General features: G+C 42.4%; 1 protein-coding gene across 1 annotated transcript; it reads left to right on the forward strand.

The window, feature by feature from the left end:
- Positions 1–354: 354 nt before the first annotated feature.
- LOC138908192 (uncharacterized) lies at positions 355–1,192 on the forward strand. Its single transcript, XM_070198842.1, has 2 exons — positions 355–463; positions 699–1,192. The coding sequence occupies exons 1-2, from the start codon at positions 355–357 to the stop codon at positions 1,190–1,192; spliced, it is 603 nt and encodes a 200-aa protein (XP_070054943.1).
- Positions 1,193–15,380: the final 14,188 nt, after the last annotated feature.

Genomic DNA, 15,380 nt, shown 5'->3' on the forward strand with positions numbered 1-15,380 from the left:
ATGGCCCGAGAGGTGGAGATGTGGACTACCTATGAGCAGGTTGTGGATATAGCTCGGCCGATTGAGGGTATCCGCACCTAGGGCTGATTCTATAAGACAGGGGAGAAGAGGCCTCGACATTCTAGAGGATTCAGCGGCGCCCGTCTGAGGGTAGAGGTCAGTTTGTGAGGGGTTAGTCCAGCAGACCCATTTATTCAGCACTACCGCCTTCTCGGGGTGCACTAGTGCGGCCCTATTTCAGTGTCATTCCAGAGAGCTCCTACCATCCGCCATCTATTCAGGGTCCTTCCAGCGGGTATTCAGGTTCTCGGGGCCAGACTCAAGGTCAGTCATCTTCCTCACCGAGAGGTTGCTATGAGTGCAGGAGCTTGGTCACATGAGGAGATCTTGCCCCAGGTTTCGGGGCAAGGCAGTGCAGCAGGGCTAGCAGGGCCATCAGCCCAAGATTATCGCATCAGCTTCTGTATTGGTCGTCCGTCCTGCCAGAGTCGGAGGGCATGTAGGGGGTTGCCCTAGAGGTTGAGGCTAGGCAAGTGGCACTCCAGCTAGGTTCTATACTTTTCCTGCCAAACCAAATGCAGTAGCCTTAGATATCGTGATCACATGTATTATTTATGTCTACGGTAGGGATGGTTCAGTATTATTCGATCCAGGGTCTACATATTCATATGTTTCTTCTCTATTTTCTCATTATCTAGATGTCCCTCGTGAGTCCTTGGGTGTTCCTATTTATGTGTCCATGCCCGTGGGCAATTCTGTTGTTGTGGATCAGGTCTACTTGTCCTGTATTGTGACTTTTTGTGGTTATGAGACCAAAGAGAATCTTTTGATGCTCGACATGACCGACTTTGAGGTCATCCTGGGCATGGACTGGTTGTCTCTGTATCATGCCATCCTTGATTGTCATGCCAAGATGGTTACCTTGGTAATGCCAGAGTTGCCTAGATTAGAGTGGAGGGGTTCATCTATCAGTGCACCTAGTCGGGTTATATCTTACATGAAGGCTCGACACATGGTTGAGAATGATTGTTTGGCTTATCTAGATTATGTTCGGGAAACTGCTGCAGAGACTCCTACGATTGATTCAGTGCCCGTGGTACGGGAGTTCACCGATGTGTTTCCTTCTGATTTACCAGGCATGCCACCTGATCGTGATATCGATTTCAGTATTGATTTGGCACCAGGTACCTAACTTATCTCTATTCTACCGTACCGCATGGCTCCGAAAGAGTTGAAAGAGTTGAAGCAGCAGCTTGGGAGTTACTGGCAAAGGGGTTCTTCAGGTTGAGTATGTCTCCGTAGGGTGCACCGGTGTTATTCATGAAAAATAAGGGTAGGAGTATGCAGATGTGCATTGATTACCGCCAGTTTAACAAGGTTACCATTAAGAACAAGTACTCGTTGCTGCGTATTGATGATTTGTTTGACCATTTGCAGGGTGCTAGGGTATTCTCTAAGATCGATTTGAGATCTGGGTATCATCAATTGGACATTCGTAATTCAGATGTTCCGAAGACGGCTTTCCGGACTAGATATGACCACTATGAGTTTCTAGTGATGTCTTTCGGCTTGCCTAACGCTCCGGTGATGTTTATGGATTTGATGAACCGGGTGTTTAGGCCATATCGTGACTCCTTCTTCATTGTCTTCATTGATGACATATTGATCTACTCGCGTAGTATGGAGGAGCAAGAGCAGCATTTGAGAGTTGTTCTTCAGACCTTGCGGGAATAGAAGCTATATGCTAAGTTCTCCAAGTTCGAGTTCTAGTTAGATTATGTGGCATTCTTGGGACATGTTGTAGCAGGTGAGGGTATTAAGGTGGATCCCAGGAAGATCAAGGCAGTCCATAGTTGGCCTCGTCCTACCACAGTGACCAATATCAGAAGTTTTTGGGGTTAGCAGGTTATTATCACCGGTTTGTGGAGGGCTTCTCATCTATTGCAGCACCTTTGACTAGATTGACCCAGAAGGGTGCTCTGTTCTGATGGCCTAATAATTACGAGGTGAGCTTTCAGAAGCTCAAGACAGCTTTGACTACAACACTGGTTTTAGTGTTGCCTTCCGGTTCAGGGATGTATGATGTGTATTGCGATGCTTCACGCGTTGGTTTGGTTGTATATTGATGCAGGAGGGGAGAGTTATTGCATATGCTTCACGTCAACTGAACCCTTACGAGAAGAATTACCCTGTACATGATTTGAAGTTGGTCGTGATAGTTCACACTCTCAAGATCTGGAGGTATTATCTTTATGGGGTGTCTTTTGAGGTTTACACCGATCATCGCAGCTTGCAGCATTTGTTCAAGCAGAGGGATCTCAATTTGAGGTAGCGCAGGTGGCTTGAGTTACTAAAGGACTATGATATTTCCATCCTTTATCATCCGAGCAAGGCGAATGTGGTTGCGGTGCCTTGACTAGAAAGGCCAAGAGTATGGATAGCTTGGCATTCATTTCAGTGGAGGAGTTGCCATTGGCTTTGGACATTCAATCCTTGGCTAACAGACTTGTGAGGTTGGATATTTCAGAGCCCAGTCGGGTTCTTGCATGCATTGTGGCTCACTCTTCATTATTTTAGCAGAACAAGGCTCGTTAGTACGATGATCTGCATCTTCTGGTTCTTAGAGAGACGGTACTATGGGGTGGTGCCAAGGAGGTTACTATCGGGGAGGATGGTGTTCTGTTACTCCAAGGTCTCTTATGTGTTCTTAATATTGATGGCTTGAGGGAGAAGATTCTAGAGAAGGCCAACAGTTCTCGGTATTCTATTCATCCTGGTGCTACGAAGATGTATCGCGACCTGAGGCAGCATTATTGGAGGCGGCAAATGAATAAGTACATAGTTGAGTATGTAACGAGGTGTCAAAATTGCCAGCAAGTTAAGTATGAGCACTAGAGGCCAGGTGGCCTACTCCAGCACATGGTTATACCAGAGTGGAAATGGGAGTGGATCACTATGGACTTTGTGGTTGGGTTACCGCGGACGTTGAGGAAGTTTGATGTCGTTTGGATCGTTGTCAACAGGATGGCCAAGTCGGCACAGTTTATTCCGGTTGTGACTACGCACTCTTCAGAGAGATTGGTCCAGATTTACATTCAGGAGATTGTCCGGTTGCATGGTGTGCCAATTTCCATCATTTCAGATAGAGGCCCTCAATTTACTTCGCATTTTTGGAGACCAATACAGAGTGAGTTGGGCACCCGGGTAGAGCTCAACACAGACTTTCATCCGTAGACCGACGAGCAGTTGAAGGGGACAGTTTAGATCCTGGAGGCTAAGCTCAGAGCATGTGTGATTGACTTCAGAGGGCAGTGGGATCGATTCTTGCCTTTGGCCGAGTTTGCTTATAATAACAGTTATCAGTCCAGCATTGAGATGACTCCATTTGAGGCTATATATGGTTGCGATGTCGTTCGTCCATCGGATGGTTTGAGCCCAGCGAGGCCAAGATATATGTCACTGATTTAGTGAAGGATACTCCCTAATTAAGACTCCCTATATGTTTCTTTACTATTTCATGGCCTGCAGGGATGGTTCACTTGGGTTTGGAAGGGTTCAGATTGAGACCGGAACACTTGGTTCCTTAATAGTGGCCTAAGATGGCCAAGTTTGACTTGAGTCAATATTTTGAGTAAACGACCTCAAAAATGGGATTTGACGGTTCTAATAGGTTTGTATGATAATTTTGGACTTGGGTGTGTGTTCGGATCGGGTTTCGGATGACTCGAGAGCGTTTCGGCTCTTAATGTTGAAAGTTGGTGCATTGAAGGTTTTCAAGTTCTTTAAATATGGTTTGGGGTAGACTTTGGTGTTATCGAGGTCCGTTTGGGATTCTGATCCTGGAAATAGTTCCGTATGGTGATTTATGACTTGTACGCAAAATTTGGTGTCATTTCGAGTAGTTTATGTATGATTCGGCGGGTTCGAAGTAAGTTGAAAAGCTTGAAGTTCATAATTTAGTTCAATTTGATTTTGGGGTGCAATTCTTAGTTTTGATATTGTTTTACGTGTTTTGAGAGTTCGAGCAGGTTCGTATTATGTTTGTGGATGTTGGTGCATTTGGACGGGGTCCCAAGTGGATCGGGTGCATTTCGGACCACCCAGAGCAAAGTCTAAAAAATCTATCACTGCCGGTTCTGGTTTCCTTCTTCGCGATCGCGGAGGTTGGATCACGTTCTCGAAGAAGGAATTTGGGAAACTGGGAGTTTGTGCTTCGCGTTCGCGACACCTAGTCCGCGTTTGTGAAGGTCAGGGACATGTGGCCTTCATGTTAAGAGAGTTGTGTTCGCGTAGAGGAAGCTGGGGCTGGGGGTGGCACGCCGATTGGTCTTCGCATTCGCAAAGAAGCCCTCGCATTGGCAAATAAGCCCCCGCGTTCATGTACGGCAGGCCAGGCAAGCCTTCGCGTTTGCGAGGCTCTGGTCGCATTCACGAAAGTTCAATTTTCTGGGTTTTGACAGCTTGCCTTAGCGATCGCGAGTCCTCTTCTGCGATCGCGAAGAAAGATGTCTGGGTAGAAAGGTTTTTAAAAGTCGGGACTTAGGCTTATTTGGTTCAATTCTCTCAACCTGTGGCCGATTTTAGAGCTCTTTGAGGAGGGTTTTTCATCTATTACCTTGGGGTAAGTATTTTCTACACAATATGAGTTTAATACATACATTATGGGTAGATTTAACATAAAGATTGTGGAAATTTTAGGAGATTGTTGAAAAATCTATGTTTTGATAAAAATGGGATTAGACCACAAAAATGATTATTGAATTGAGTAGAAATTATATATTTGGGATCGTGAGATTATGGGTAACATTTATTTTCGAAAATTTTCAGAATCCGTGCACGTGGGCCCGTGGATGAATATTGGAAATCTTCTAATTTGGGTTGGGTTATCACTTTAATATCTAAATTATGAACTTTTGAGTATATATTGATAAATTTATACAATATTTGGCTTGTTTCGGATTGTTCGGCACCTACTTGAGGATTTTAGAGTGATTTGTGGACCGAAAAGTGAATTTGGGAATGAGGTAAGTCTCTTGCCTAACCTTGTAAGAGGTAATTTACCCCATATGTGTTTAAATTGCTATTTGCTACTAATTGTGGGTGCTACGTACGCACAGAGTGACGAGAGTCCGTGCGTAGCTAGAATTTATGTTATGTCCGGATAGACATAAGCCTTTATTATGCTATTACTTACACTATTTGGACCTAGCCTGTTAATTTAATTGCTTGTATCAGTAAGTATAACTTGGTTAAAGAATATGTTAAATCGAGCTTCATTACTTAGAAAGTTGGCGGGAATGTTTAATTATTGATGGAAATTATATACTTTCATGGGCTTACCTCGGAGTTGTAAATATGAAATTCGAAATAAGAAAAGCTTTCCTATTCTTCTGGATCGGGCCGAATGCCTCGGCAATATTTATATATACATATGGGATCATCCATAGATCGGACCGTATGACCTCGGTAGTGTATGTATATGAATATTATGGATCGGGCCGTACGACCTCGGTATAACTCGTATGTGCGTCACTCGGTGCATGATTTCACTTGATATATTTGTCATGACTTGAGGATTTATAATACATGTTTAGCCTTCACTTGTTGAGATTAATATGTGATATTTGAGGACTTTTAGTTGTTATTTTGATAAATGGTCATTCAATTATTGCCTCTTGTTCCATTATTACTGTTGTATTTCATGCCTATCAAATAATCTTGTACATTTTGTATATTGCCCATTAGTAATTGTCGAAGTCGACCCCTCGTCACTACTTCTTCGAGGTTAGACTAGATACTTACTGGGTACATATTGTTTATGTACTCACGCTACACTTCTGCACATATTGTGCAGGTTCTGAGGAAGGTGCATCTGGAGTTCGTCCGGGCGCGTACTTGCATTATTCGGAGGATTGGTGGTGAGATGCTTTCCCATGCTCCGTTCTGTAGCACCCGGAGCCTTCTCTTGTCATGTTTTTATTATTCTTGTCTATTTTGTTTCACACAGTAGTTCTTAGGGAGTTTTGTATATTCTACTAGATGCTCGTGCACTTGTGACACCGGGTTTTGAGAATTCTAGTAGACATTAATAGGTTTTGATTATTTAACTCACTACCTTACTTCTGCTTTTAGTTTATGCTTTACATTACCATGCTCATTTACTATTTGTTTCCGCATTTAAATAAAAATCAAAGACTTTAAAAATATTAAAATGAGAAATTAAATGGGTAGTTCACTATTGGCTTGCCTAGTGGCGACGTTGGGCGACATTACGGCCTATAGTAAAAATTGGGTCGTGACATTATGATTTGTGTTACATGACTTTATAATGGATTTTAGTTGAATTATGGTGCGGAATTAAGAAAGTAATGGAGTAAGGGTATTGTGGGTTATCAGATGTTGTGTATGGATTTGAGCCAAGTGTGGGAGTCTACTATCGACGATTAAGTTTCATGGTTATGTGCTATATTAGGTTCAGTTTAAGGCATATTTGAGGATCGGTTGTGACTTGAAGAGGTTGTCTTTAAGAGTGACTTGAGCAATGGAATTTCTGAATGCATGATTTATTAAACTTTATGGATATATGGAAATCATGGAATGGTTTAGGTCTGTTATTCGTGATGGATATAATATGCTAAGAAAAGGAGGTCACTAGGTTGCGTTAAGGTAGGGTTACTTTATTGGGTGTTGGTGCGCTAAAGGGGCATAGGTCGTTCGACTCGTTTGGGCGGTGCATTTGAGATTTGGATAGGGTGTGTGACTCTCGAGAAGGTTCTAATGTGTTCAAGATTCGTATGTGGTATTTGAGAAATTTTCAGAATTTGTTTATGACTAAGATCTAAGGTTTGCAATGGATGGTGTCGGGACTCGAGGTATGTCTGTATCATTATGGATTCTACATTTTGGTATCTGAGAGGTTGCAGAAATAACTTAAGATTCATAAACGGTCTCTTCGGAGTGGGTATGCCAGATAGGGTATTCTAGGTACTTACGACAGAATGCATTGGCTTATAGACTTTAAGACGGTATGGTTTCATGCTAGGATCTCTTGTAGTGAGCTTTGGGTTAGGGATCATAGTGTTCTAACAAGGAGAAATGTTAATCTGAAGGCAATTCAGAAGGAAATCAGAAAAAATAGGACAGCTTGGTAGTAGGTTGGATCAGCATAGTAATGGATATGATCGGTTCTTTTCGTTCTTATGATGTGGTGAGGCTTTCTAGGTGTATTGTGACAATAATCTTGGGCTTAGCGACCTGCGTGACTCGGTTGATTTAGAAGAATTCAGTTGTGATGGCTTGAGTATGTGCAGATGGGTTTTGAAGAGTTCTCAATGATTTCTACCACGACTTGAGATGGATGTTCTCTATAGGCATGGGGAGTTTGTTGCGTGTTGTTATTTTGTCTTGGATGAAATCAAGTGGAAGATTTATGGCTGATTGAGTATGTATCCTACTTGTGATTCAGAGTTGATAATGGGATTCTCATGTTTTCATATGATGGTATGTTAGAGGCGGTGCGTCGTGTGGGATTAAGATTTGCATGTGCAAGTTTGCGGTTTAGTTTCGATGGGAAGGTCAGGAGTTCTAGACAATGTAGACGGTTTTTGATGTTTAGAAGAATGCTAGCATTATCTGGTATCACCTGAAAAGAGTACGCATTTCAGAATGCGCCTTGTGTTTTGACTTACGGATGCTTCATTGGTATTGTGGTACTCACCTGGTTGATCGACTGCTGATATTCAGATTTTTCTATGTGGCACGGAAGAACTATAGAATTATTCTCATGAGATGATTGTGTATGATAGAGGTGTTAGTCATTCGAGTAGTGGTTATCCTTGTATTCTTGGGGTTCGAAGAATGGGAGTTCTCGGAGGCAGATTGTTCCTCGGTTGCGGACTATGACGATATGGCCAGAGTTATACAACAGATAGTATGTGTTATGGATAGGTTAATGTGGACTATTGGAAGATTATTTTCCTATTTTGGAAGGATCAGAGTTGATTTGGAGACTACTGGTAGGCCTAATGAGACTGTGTATTCTACCCCGGGTCGGATTTGCTGACTCAACACTGCTACTGCTGAGGGATGTGTCATTTGGTTAGAGTTCAACTTGTTTGTGTTCTAATATGTTCTACGTGTTACTCTTCTATGCTACAATGGGTTGTGATTTGTTGATTATTTGCACACATGATGCATTTTTATTTAGGATTTGTGGCAAAATTCGAGCGAGATATTTCTTGAGGTGTTGAATTGTTGATTGCGTGTTGGTTATGGCCTTTCCTATTTGTGTCATATTGTGTTATCTGTTTCTCCATGGGTATGGTCATGCACTACGTGTGTTTGTTGTTGACTTGCATAAGGTTATTGATTTTTAGCATTATGGCTCCAGGTACTTCATTTGGACCGGTGTTTGGATGAGGTCACGCATCACAACATAGTTATGTTGGGATATGATCCTTTGTGTGATGGGTAAATAATAATGAACTTGTGGTGGTACCTATTGAGCTTGCGGAACGGTTCTCTCATTTGATTCTCTTTTCATTTTCGGGTATAATAGAGTTGTTGCTTGTTTGGTGCACTGATCGCATAGTATGCAGCTCTAGGTGGTATTGGTGTGGAATGTCGGTAGAGCATCTTGTACTGAATGAGATGAGGTTATTGGATCCGGAATGAGTGCTATCGTATTTAATTAAGGTATGTTTTGAAGAATAACATCTCTAGCAAGCTAAAAATTTGGCAATGGTTCTTATCGGGCGAGAGAGCTCCACGACTTGTTGATCTGATGAGTGGTTATGAGTATTAGCATCATTGGAAGTGTACAAAAATTTAGAACAAGGTTTTACATGATATGAGGTTTGTTACCGGTACCAGATTTATTTTTGGGCAGTTATTGTGGTCAGATGTTATTGCTATGAGTACCTGAATTATGAAGTATATTATGTGATTACACCTTGGGTTATGGTTATGACTTGAAATAGCTTTTTCATACTTATATAGTGTGTAGATGCGAGACTTGGGTCTTGTAATGAATTTCGTATGTTGGAAATTGAGTTCAAAGGTTTTCAGACTAAGGTTAAAGTAAGGATTCTTCAGTTATGTTGTGTTGTCAGACTTGCATGAATTGGGGTGATGTGGGATCACCCATGGGTATGTTCTTGTGAGTTTATACAGTGATTTGACGGCTTTGGAATGACTCTTGGCACGTTCGAGGATGAACGTATGTTTAAGTGATGGAGAATGTAATGACCCGATCGGTAGTTTAAGGGCATGAGTAGATTCATATTATGTATTGTGACTTGTATGTATCGTCGATTTTGGTTTTCAAGTGGTTCGAGATTGATTTGGAAGAATGATTCTCAACTAGGAAGCTTTAAATTAGAAGAGTAGACCAAGTTTGAATTTTGTATATTTGACCTCGTATCGGAGTCTGAATGATTCCGTTAGGTCCGGATAATGATTTTGGACTTGGGCATATGCCCGGATTTGCATTTGGAGGCTTCTAGAAGATTTTGGTCATAATTAGCGAAAGATGTCAATTTGAAGGTTTGGAAGGTTCATAAGTTTGATCGGGAGTTGACTTTGATGATATCGAGTTTGGATTATTGTTCTAGAAGTTGGAATAGGTTTGTTATGTCATTTGAAACTTGTGTGCAAAATTTAAGATCATTCCGTGTTGATTTGATAAGGGTTGACACGAATTTTGGAAGTTGATAGTTCAAAAGTTCATTAATTTTTATTTGAGGTGTGATTCTTGGTTTTAATATTGTTATGTGTAATTTGAGGCCTCAAGTAGGTCCGTGTTATGTTTTGGGACTTTTTGATATGTTCGGACGGGGCCCCGAGGGGCTTGTGTGAGTTTCAGGATGGTTTCATATCATTTTGGAGGATGATTTCATAGTTGGTTTCCGTTGTCTTCTGTTGCCTCAGTTATTCTTCGCGATCGCGAAGCTATAGACGCGATCACGTAGGTTGTGATTTGGAGCTGGGTAATTGTCTCTTCGCGTTTGCTATAGGTCGATCGCATTCGCGTATCCTTGTGAGGTTTGTGCACCGCGTATGCAGTGTGGTGTCGCGTTCACGTATTAGCAAGGGAGCTGGAGGCTTTGTTCACCACGTTCGCGCAGGAGGCGACACGTTCGCGAAGTCTAGCAGTGGTGTTCATCGCGTTCGCAAGGGATGTGCCGCGAACGCATAGTGTTAAAATGGCCCCATATGAGGCACTGTACGGGAGGAGATGTAGATCACTAGTTGGATGGTTCAAAGTCGGTGAGACAGAATTATATGGGCCAGATTTGATTCACCAAGCCATTGAGAAGGTGAAAGTGATACAAGAGCGACTGAGGATGGCACAAAGTAGGCAAAAGTCTTATTCCGACGTCCGACGTCGTGATCTGGAATTTGAGGTTGGTGATTGGGTTTTCCTGAAGATCTCGCCGATGAAGGGTGTTATGCGTTTTGGGAAGAAGGGTAAGTTGAGTCCGCGGTATATTGGGCCGTACAAAATTCTTCGACGAATTGGACAGGTTGCTTACGAGTTAGAATTGCCATCTGAATTGGAATTTGTCCACCCGGTATTCCATGTATCTATGTTGAGGAAATGTATTGGAGACCCTTCTCGGGTCGTCCCTATCAAAGATGTACAAGTTACAAAGGATCTATCATATGATGAAGTGCCAGTGGCTATATTAGATCGACAAGTCCGCAAGCTGAGAACAAAGGATGTAGCTTCCGTGAAAGTATTATGAAGGAACAAGAATATAGAAGAAATGACATGGGAAGCAGAAGAGGAGATGAAGTCTAAATACCCTTACCTATTCCAGAGTGAAGATAACGAGGATGTCGGGGGAAAGAAGGAAGCATTATAAGGTGAAACGGCTCTATGAGATAAGCAATAGCTTGTGAATACTCTTTTTTTAATACAAAATGGTGATATGCAGATAATGTACATATCCATAATGCTTTGTATAGTCTTGTAAGGCCATAGGTTGGGTTTAACTGCTTGCAAGTTTGGCTAGTGTCCATTTTATGGGGGAAACTCAGCCGGAAATCTCCGTCGGAATCCACGATGAGTTAGACACCCCATAAACCCTTACATTCGAGGACGAATGTTCCTAAGGGGGAGAGGGTGTTACAACCCAAATTCGCATACCATAGATCACGTCGTAAGTTAGTCGATGTAAATCCAAGAAGAGATTATCTTTGAGATGATAAGAAGTTAATCCTATTGGTCTTAAACGATACAAGGGTGTATAAGAGTGGTTAACAAATATTAGAAGTTAAACGAATCAAGGATGTTGTAACCCGTATTTTCGGGTAACACTAGAGGTGATTAACTGTCCCAAGAGGTCTTGTTTTAATGTATTTGAATCATATAATATCCGCATCATAAGTCTTGAAGTCAAGCGAGTTATGAAACAAAAGTTGATAAAAGTTGTCGCAACTTAGGTTTATAATTTTACTTAAACTTTAGGTCAAATGTTACTGCATTTTTCTCCCAATGTGCTTGGAATTATGGGGTGATCTACCTATCAAATTGAAGATCTATGAGTCTAGTTTCCAACGCATTAAACCGTTCGTTGATACGATCTCGGAATAGAGAGATATTCGCGTTTTCGCGAGAGTGCGCCAAGCTGCTCTCTATGGGGCCCACAAAGGCGGTTTAAGACATATGGACATATATAAGATACCTCAACCCCGTTTTAAGTCATTATTTTTCAGTATATTCAGACCTTATAACCCTAAAAACAGTCTCTCAAGGTTCTCTCATGATCCAAGACCCAAACAAAGGGCAAACAACACAAATCAAATGTCGGGAATCCCGTGGCGCTAGTAAGTTTCTTGTTCTTCTTGTTGTTGCTGATTTTTGTGTTGTTCCAGCTCGTGTGGGAGGTTGTTTTAAGTGTTTTATGTCCTGTAAATACACCTTCAAGTTTTTAATATCAACCCTAGGTGATTTCAAGTCTTCTAAAGTAATTCTAGTGCCGAAAAACCCGAATTAATTGCTAGTTTCGCTTCCTTGTTCTTGTGGCAGAATTGAAGGGATATTTCGTGGAAAATTAAGGTCAAATTGGAGTTGTTCTTTCTGTTTAAAGGTAAGGAACCTCTTACTCTATATATATTTAATATTATCCAAGTTGCAGCTAAGTCGTTGAAGCTAGAACTTGTGAAATATATATCGAAAAGCTTGGTAGTAATGTTGTTGGTTGGTGGACTGTTTTGGAGGCTCAATATGATTATTAATGATGTTGTTTGGGCTGTTTGGTGATTGTATTGACTTGTGGGAAGTCATATAAATAGGGGAGGTGCTGTCCGTTTCATCGTAAAATAGGTTGTGGTCGATACATAATAGTTACGACGCTTAAACGATAATGATAGTGTCATTTGTCTTATTGTAGACTAAGGAGTCATGATATTTGCATAGCTTGAGGTTGGGCAGTATATACAAGGTATGTGAGTCTATCCCCTTCATTCTTTTGCACGACTCCGATTGTACATAATGTAATGAACGAGCTCCCAAAGATACTCTACTCTTAGAAGCTAGCAGTACTTACATTGCTGCCCTTCTTATGAAACGATTGGTATTGATGTTACTTCTCTTATTCTTATATTATCAATGTTGTTGGTAGTTCCTGATTCTTATAAGTTTCTTGATGAAGAGTTAATCCTAATAACGTGTACGAAGGATACCGACCTTACGTCACTCCGAAAGGTTCAAAATGTGATTCCAATGAGTCCAGCATGCATCATATATATGTATCTATTTTACTCTACCGAGCCGCGCTATAGTTGGCCGGGTATGGCACCTATTGTGCAACCACTGATCAGTTGGGTTTTACCGAGCTCCACGTGGCCGGGTACGATTCTACCGAGCCCTATGATGGCCGGGTACGTTTTACCGAGCCTATTATGGCCGGGTACGATATGATGATGGTGATGCCCACAAAGGCGTATGTTTTAAAAGTTTATGTATATATATGTATGTATCATGTATTTCATGTCAGTAGCCCTCAGAGGTACCCAGATGTCACAGGTTGTATATTCTCTATCCATGTTTACATTACTGTTCTTACTTATGCTTTCTTGCCTCACATACTCAGTACTTTATTCGTACTGACGTCCTTTTTATTTGTGGACGCTGCATGTCATGCTGCAGGTCCTGATAGACAGGTAGACGTAGCTCCCCCACCACAGTAGGCTGTCCAGTTCAGCGGTTATTGGCGAGATCCCTTCTCCGGACTTGCCGTGGTCTTGGTATGCATTTTTGTTATAGACCTTATGGGTATGTCGGGGCCCTGTTCCGGCAATGTTGTAGCACTTATGTTCTTTTAGAGGCTCATAGACAGGTGTCGACTTATGTATGGTTTAGAATGCCTTTTCGGCTGATTTTTGTTGTATAGTCTTTCATGGCATCATGATAGCTCGTACCTTATATATAGTTTCTTGACAGTCTTGTCGTCCCATGTTATGTATGTTCATGACATTATCTTTCATTGTTGGATGTTCATGATCCATGTCTACTATTTATATTGATCTTGTCGGCCCTTAAAGATAATAAGGAAGGTTAGATAAAATGTACGTTGGTGCTCGGCAAGTATGGCCCGGGTGCTAGTCATGACCCTCCAGTTGGGTCGTGACAAACTTGGTATCAGAGCAAGTCTGTCCTAGGGGTTGTCTATGAGCCGTGTCTAGTAGAGTTTTGATTATGGATGTGTAGCGCGCCACATTTATAATCAGGAGGCTACGTGACATCTAGGGTTGTTACCTTCTTCCTGAATCTAGATCGTGCGTAGAGTTGAGTAGTAAGTGTTCATATCTAATATTCACCTTGTTTTCTTTCAGCGATGCCTTCGACTAGGAAGCAAGTGATTAGTAAACGGCTTGATACAACTGTGGGAGAGGGTAACATTCAGGTGCCTCCAGCCAGAGCAGGCCAAAGTGAGGCTCAGAGTGAGATGCCGTCTCATACCTCTCTGTCTCCTCCCGAGGATATTAGGAGGCACCCAGTACATCCAGTTCCTCCGTCTGGCACTACAGACCATGATATGCGCAGTGCGGTGCAATTGTTGACTAGCTTGGTAGCTGCTCAGGCTCAGAGGCAGAATACCGGTGCTGCTGATAAATCGGTTAGTGCGAGAGTTCGTGATTTTATTAATCTAGACCCTCCAGTGTTTACCGGATCAGACCCCAAAGAGGACCCACAAATATTTATTGATCAGATTCATCGTACATTGCGGGTTATGCATGCTAGTGATACGGAGGCAGTAGAGTTGGCTTCTTATCGGTTACGGGATTTAGCGGTTTTCTGGTATGATAGTTGGGAGAGATCTAGGGGTCCGAACGCTCCTCCAGCCGTGTGGAAGGAATTTTCTGAGGCCTTTCTTCGTCACTACTTGCCAGTTGAGATACGACGAGCTAGAGCTGATAAGTTCTTGAACCTTCGACAGGGTAATATGAGTGTACGAGAGTATAGTATACAGTTTGATTCTTTAGCAAGGTATGCTCCCCATATGGTGTCAGAGATGAGTGATAGGGTGCATCTGTTCGTGAACGGGTTGGGACCACATCTGATAAATGAGTGCACAATAGCCTCCTTGGTAGAGGGCATGGATATTTCCCGTATTCAGGCTTATGCCCAGACCCTAGAGGATCGTAAGCGCCAGCAAAGGGCAGATAGGGAGCAGGATAGGGGCCAGCATAAGAGGGCAAGATTTGCATGGTATTCTGATGAGTTCAGAGGCAGTATCAGGCCCCAATCTTCGAGGAGTTCGGCACCACCTGTAGCTAGTGCTCCTCCACAGTTTCAGAGGCCTCGGTATGATCGATTTACCTATTCTGGTTCAGGTCAGAGTTCGAGGGCATCAGGCTCACAATTTCATAGAGATACTAGTCAGACGAGACCCCCAACACCTCGTTGTGATCAGTGCGGCAAGGCCCACTTTGGACTGTGCCGTCGAGGTTCCGATGCGTGCTATTCTTGCGGACAGCGTGGCCATATGATGCGGGATTGTCCTAACAGAGGAGGTGGTGGTATGGCTCAACCGACTGGATCTGTGTCTGGTTCTTCCTCATCAGTTCGACCTCCAGCACAAGGTTTTCAACAGTCGACAAGTCGTGGTAGAGGTAGAGGTTCAGTGCCGAGTTCGAGTGGTGCTCAAAATCGAACCTATGCTCTAATAGGTCGACAAGATCTCGAGTCATCTCCGGATGTTGTTACAGGTATATTGTCTGTGTTTTCTTATGATGTATATGCGCTAATTGATCCAGGATCTACCTTATCATATGTTACACCCTTTGTGGCTAATAAGTTTGGCATTGAACCTGAATTGATAAGTAAACCACTTGCGGTATCCACTCCGATAGGAGATTCTGTGATTGCTAGA

Source organism: Nicotiana tomentosiformis, chromosome 1 (assembly GCF_000390325.3).
Source record: "Nicotiana tomentosiformis chromosome 1, ASM39032v3, whole genome shotgun sequence".
In the NCBI taxonomy this organism is placed as follows: Eukaryota; Viridiplantae; Streptophyta; class Magnoliopsida; order Solanales; family Solanaceae; genus Nicotiana; species Nicotiana tomentosiformis.

Bases quoted from the DNA above. Each gene is read 5' to 3' on its own strand.
- LOC138908192 (XM_070198842.1), top strand. From the start codon at position 355: ATGAGTGCAGGAGCTTGGTCACATGAGGAGATCTTGCCCCAGGTTTCG. The intron at 464-698 runs GTATTGGTCGTC...CTCATTATCTAG, and splicing joins AGATTATCGCATCAGCTTCT to ATGTCCCTCGTGAGTCCTTG.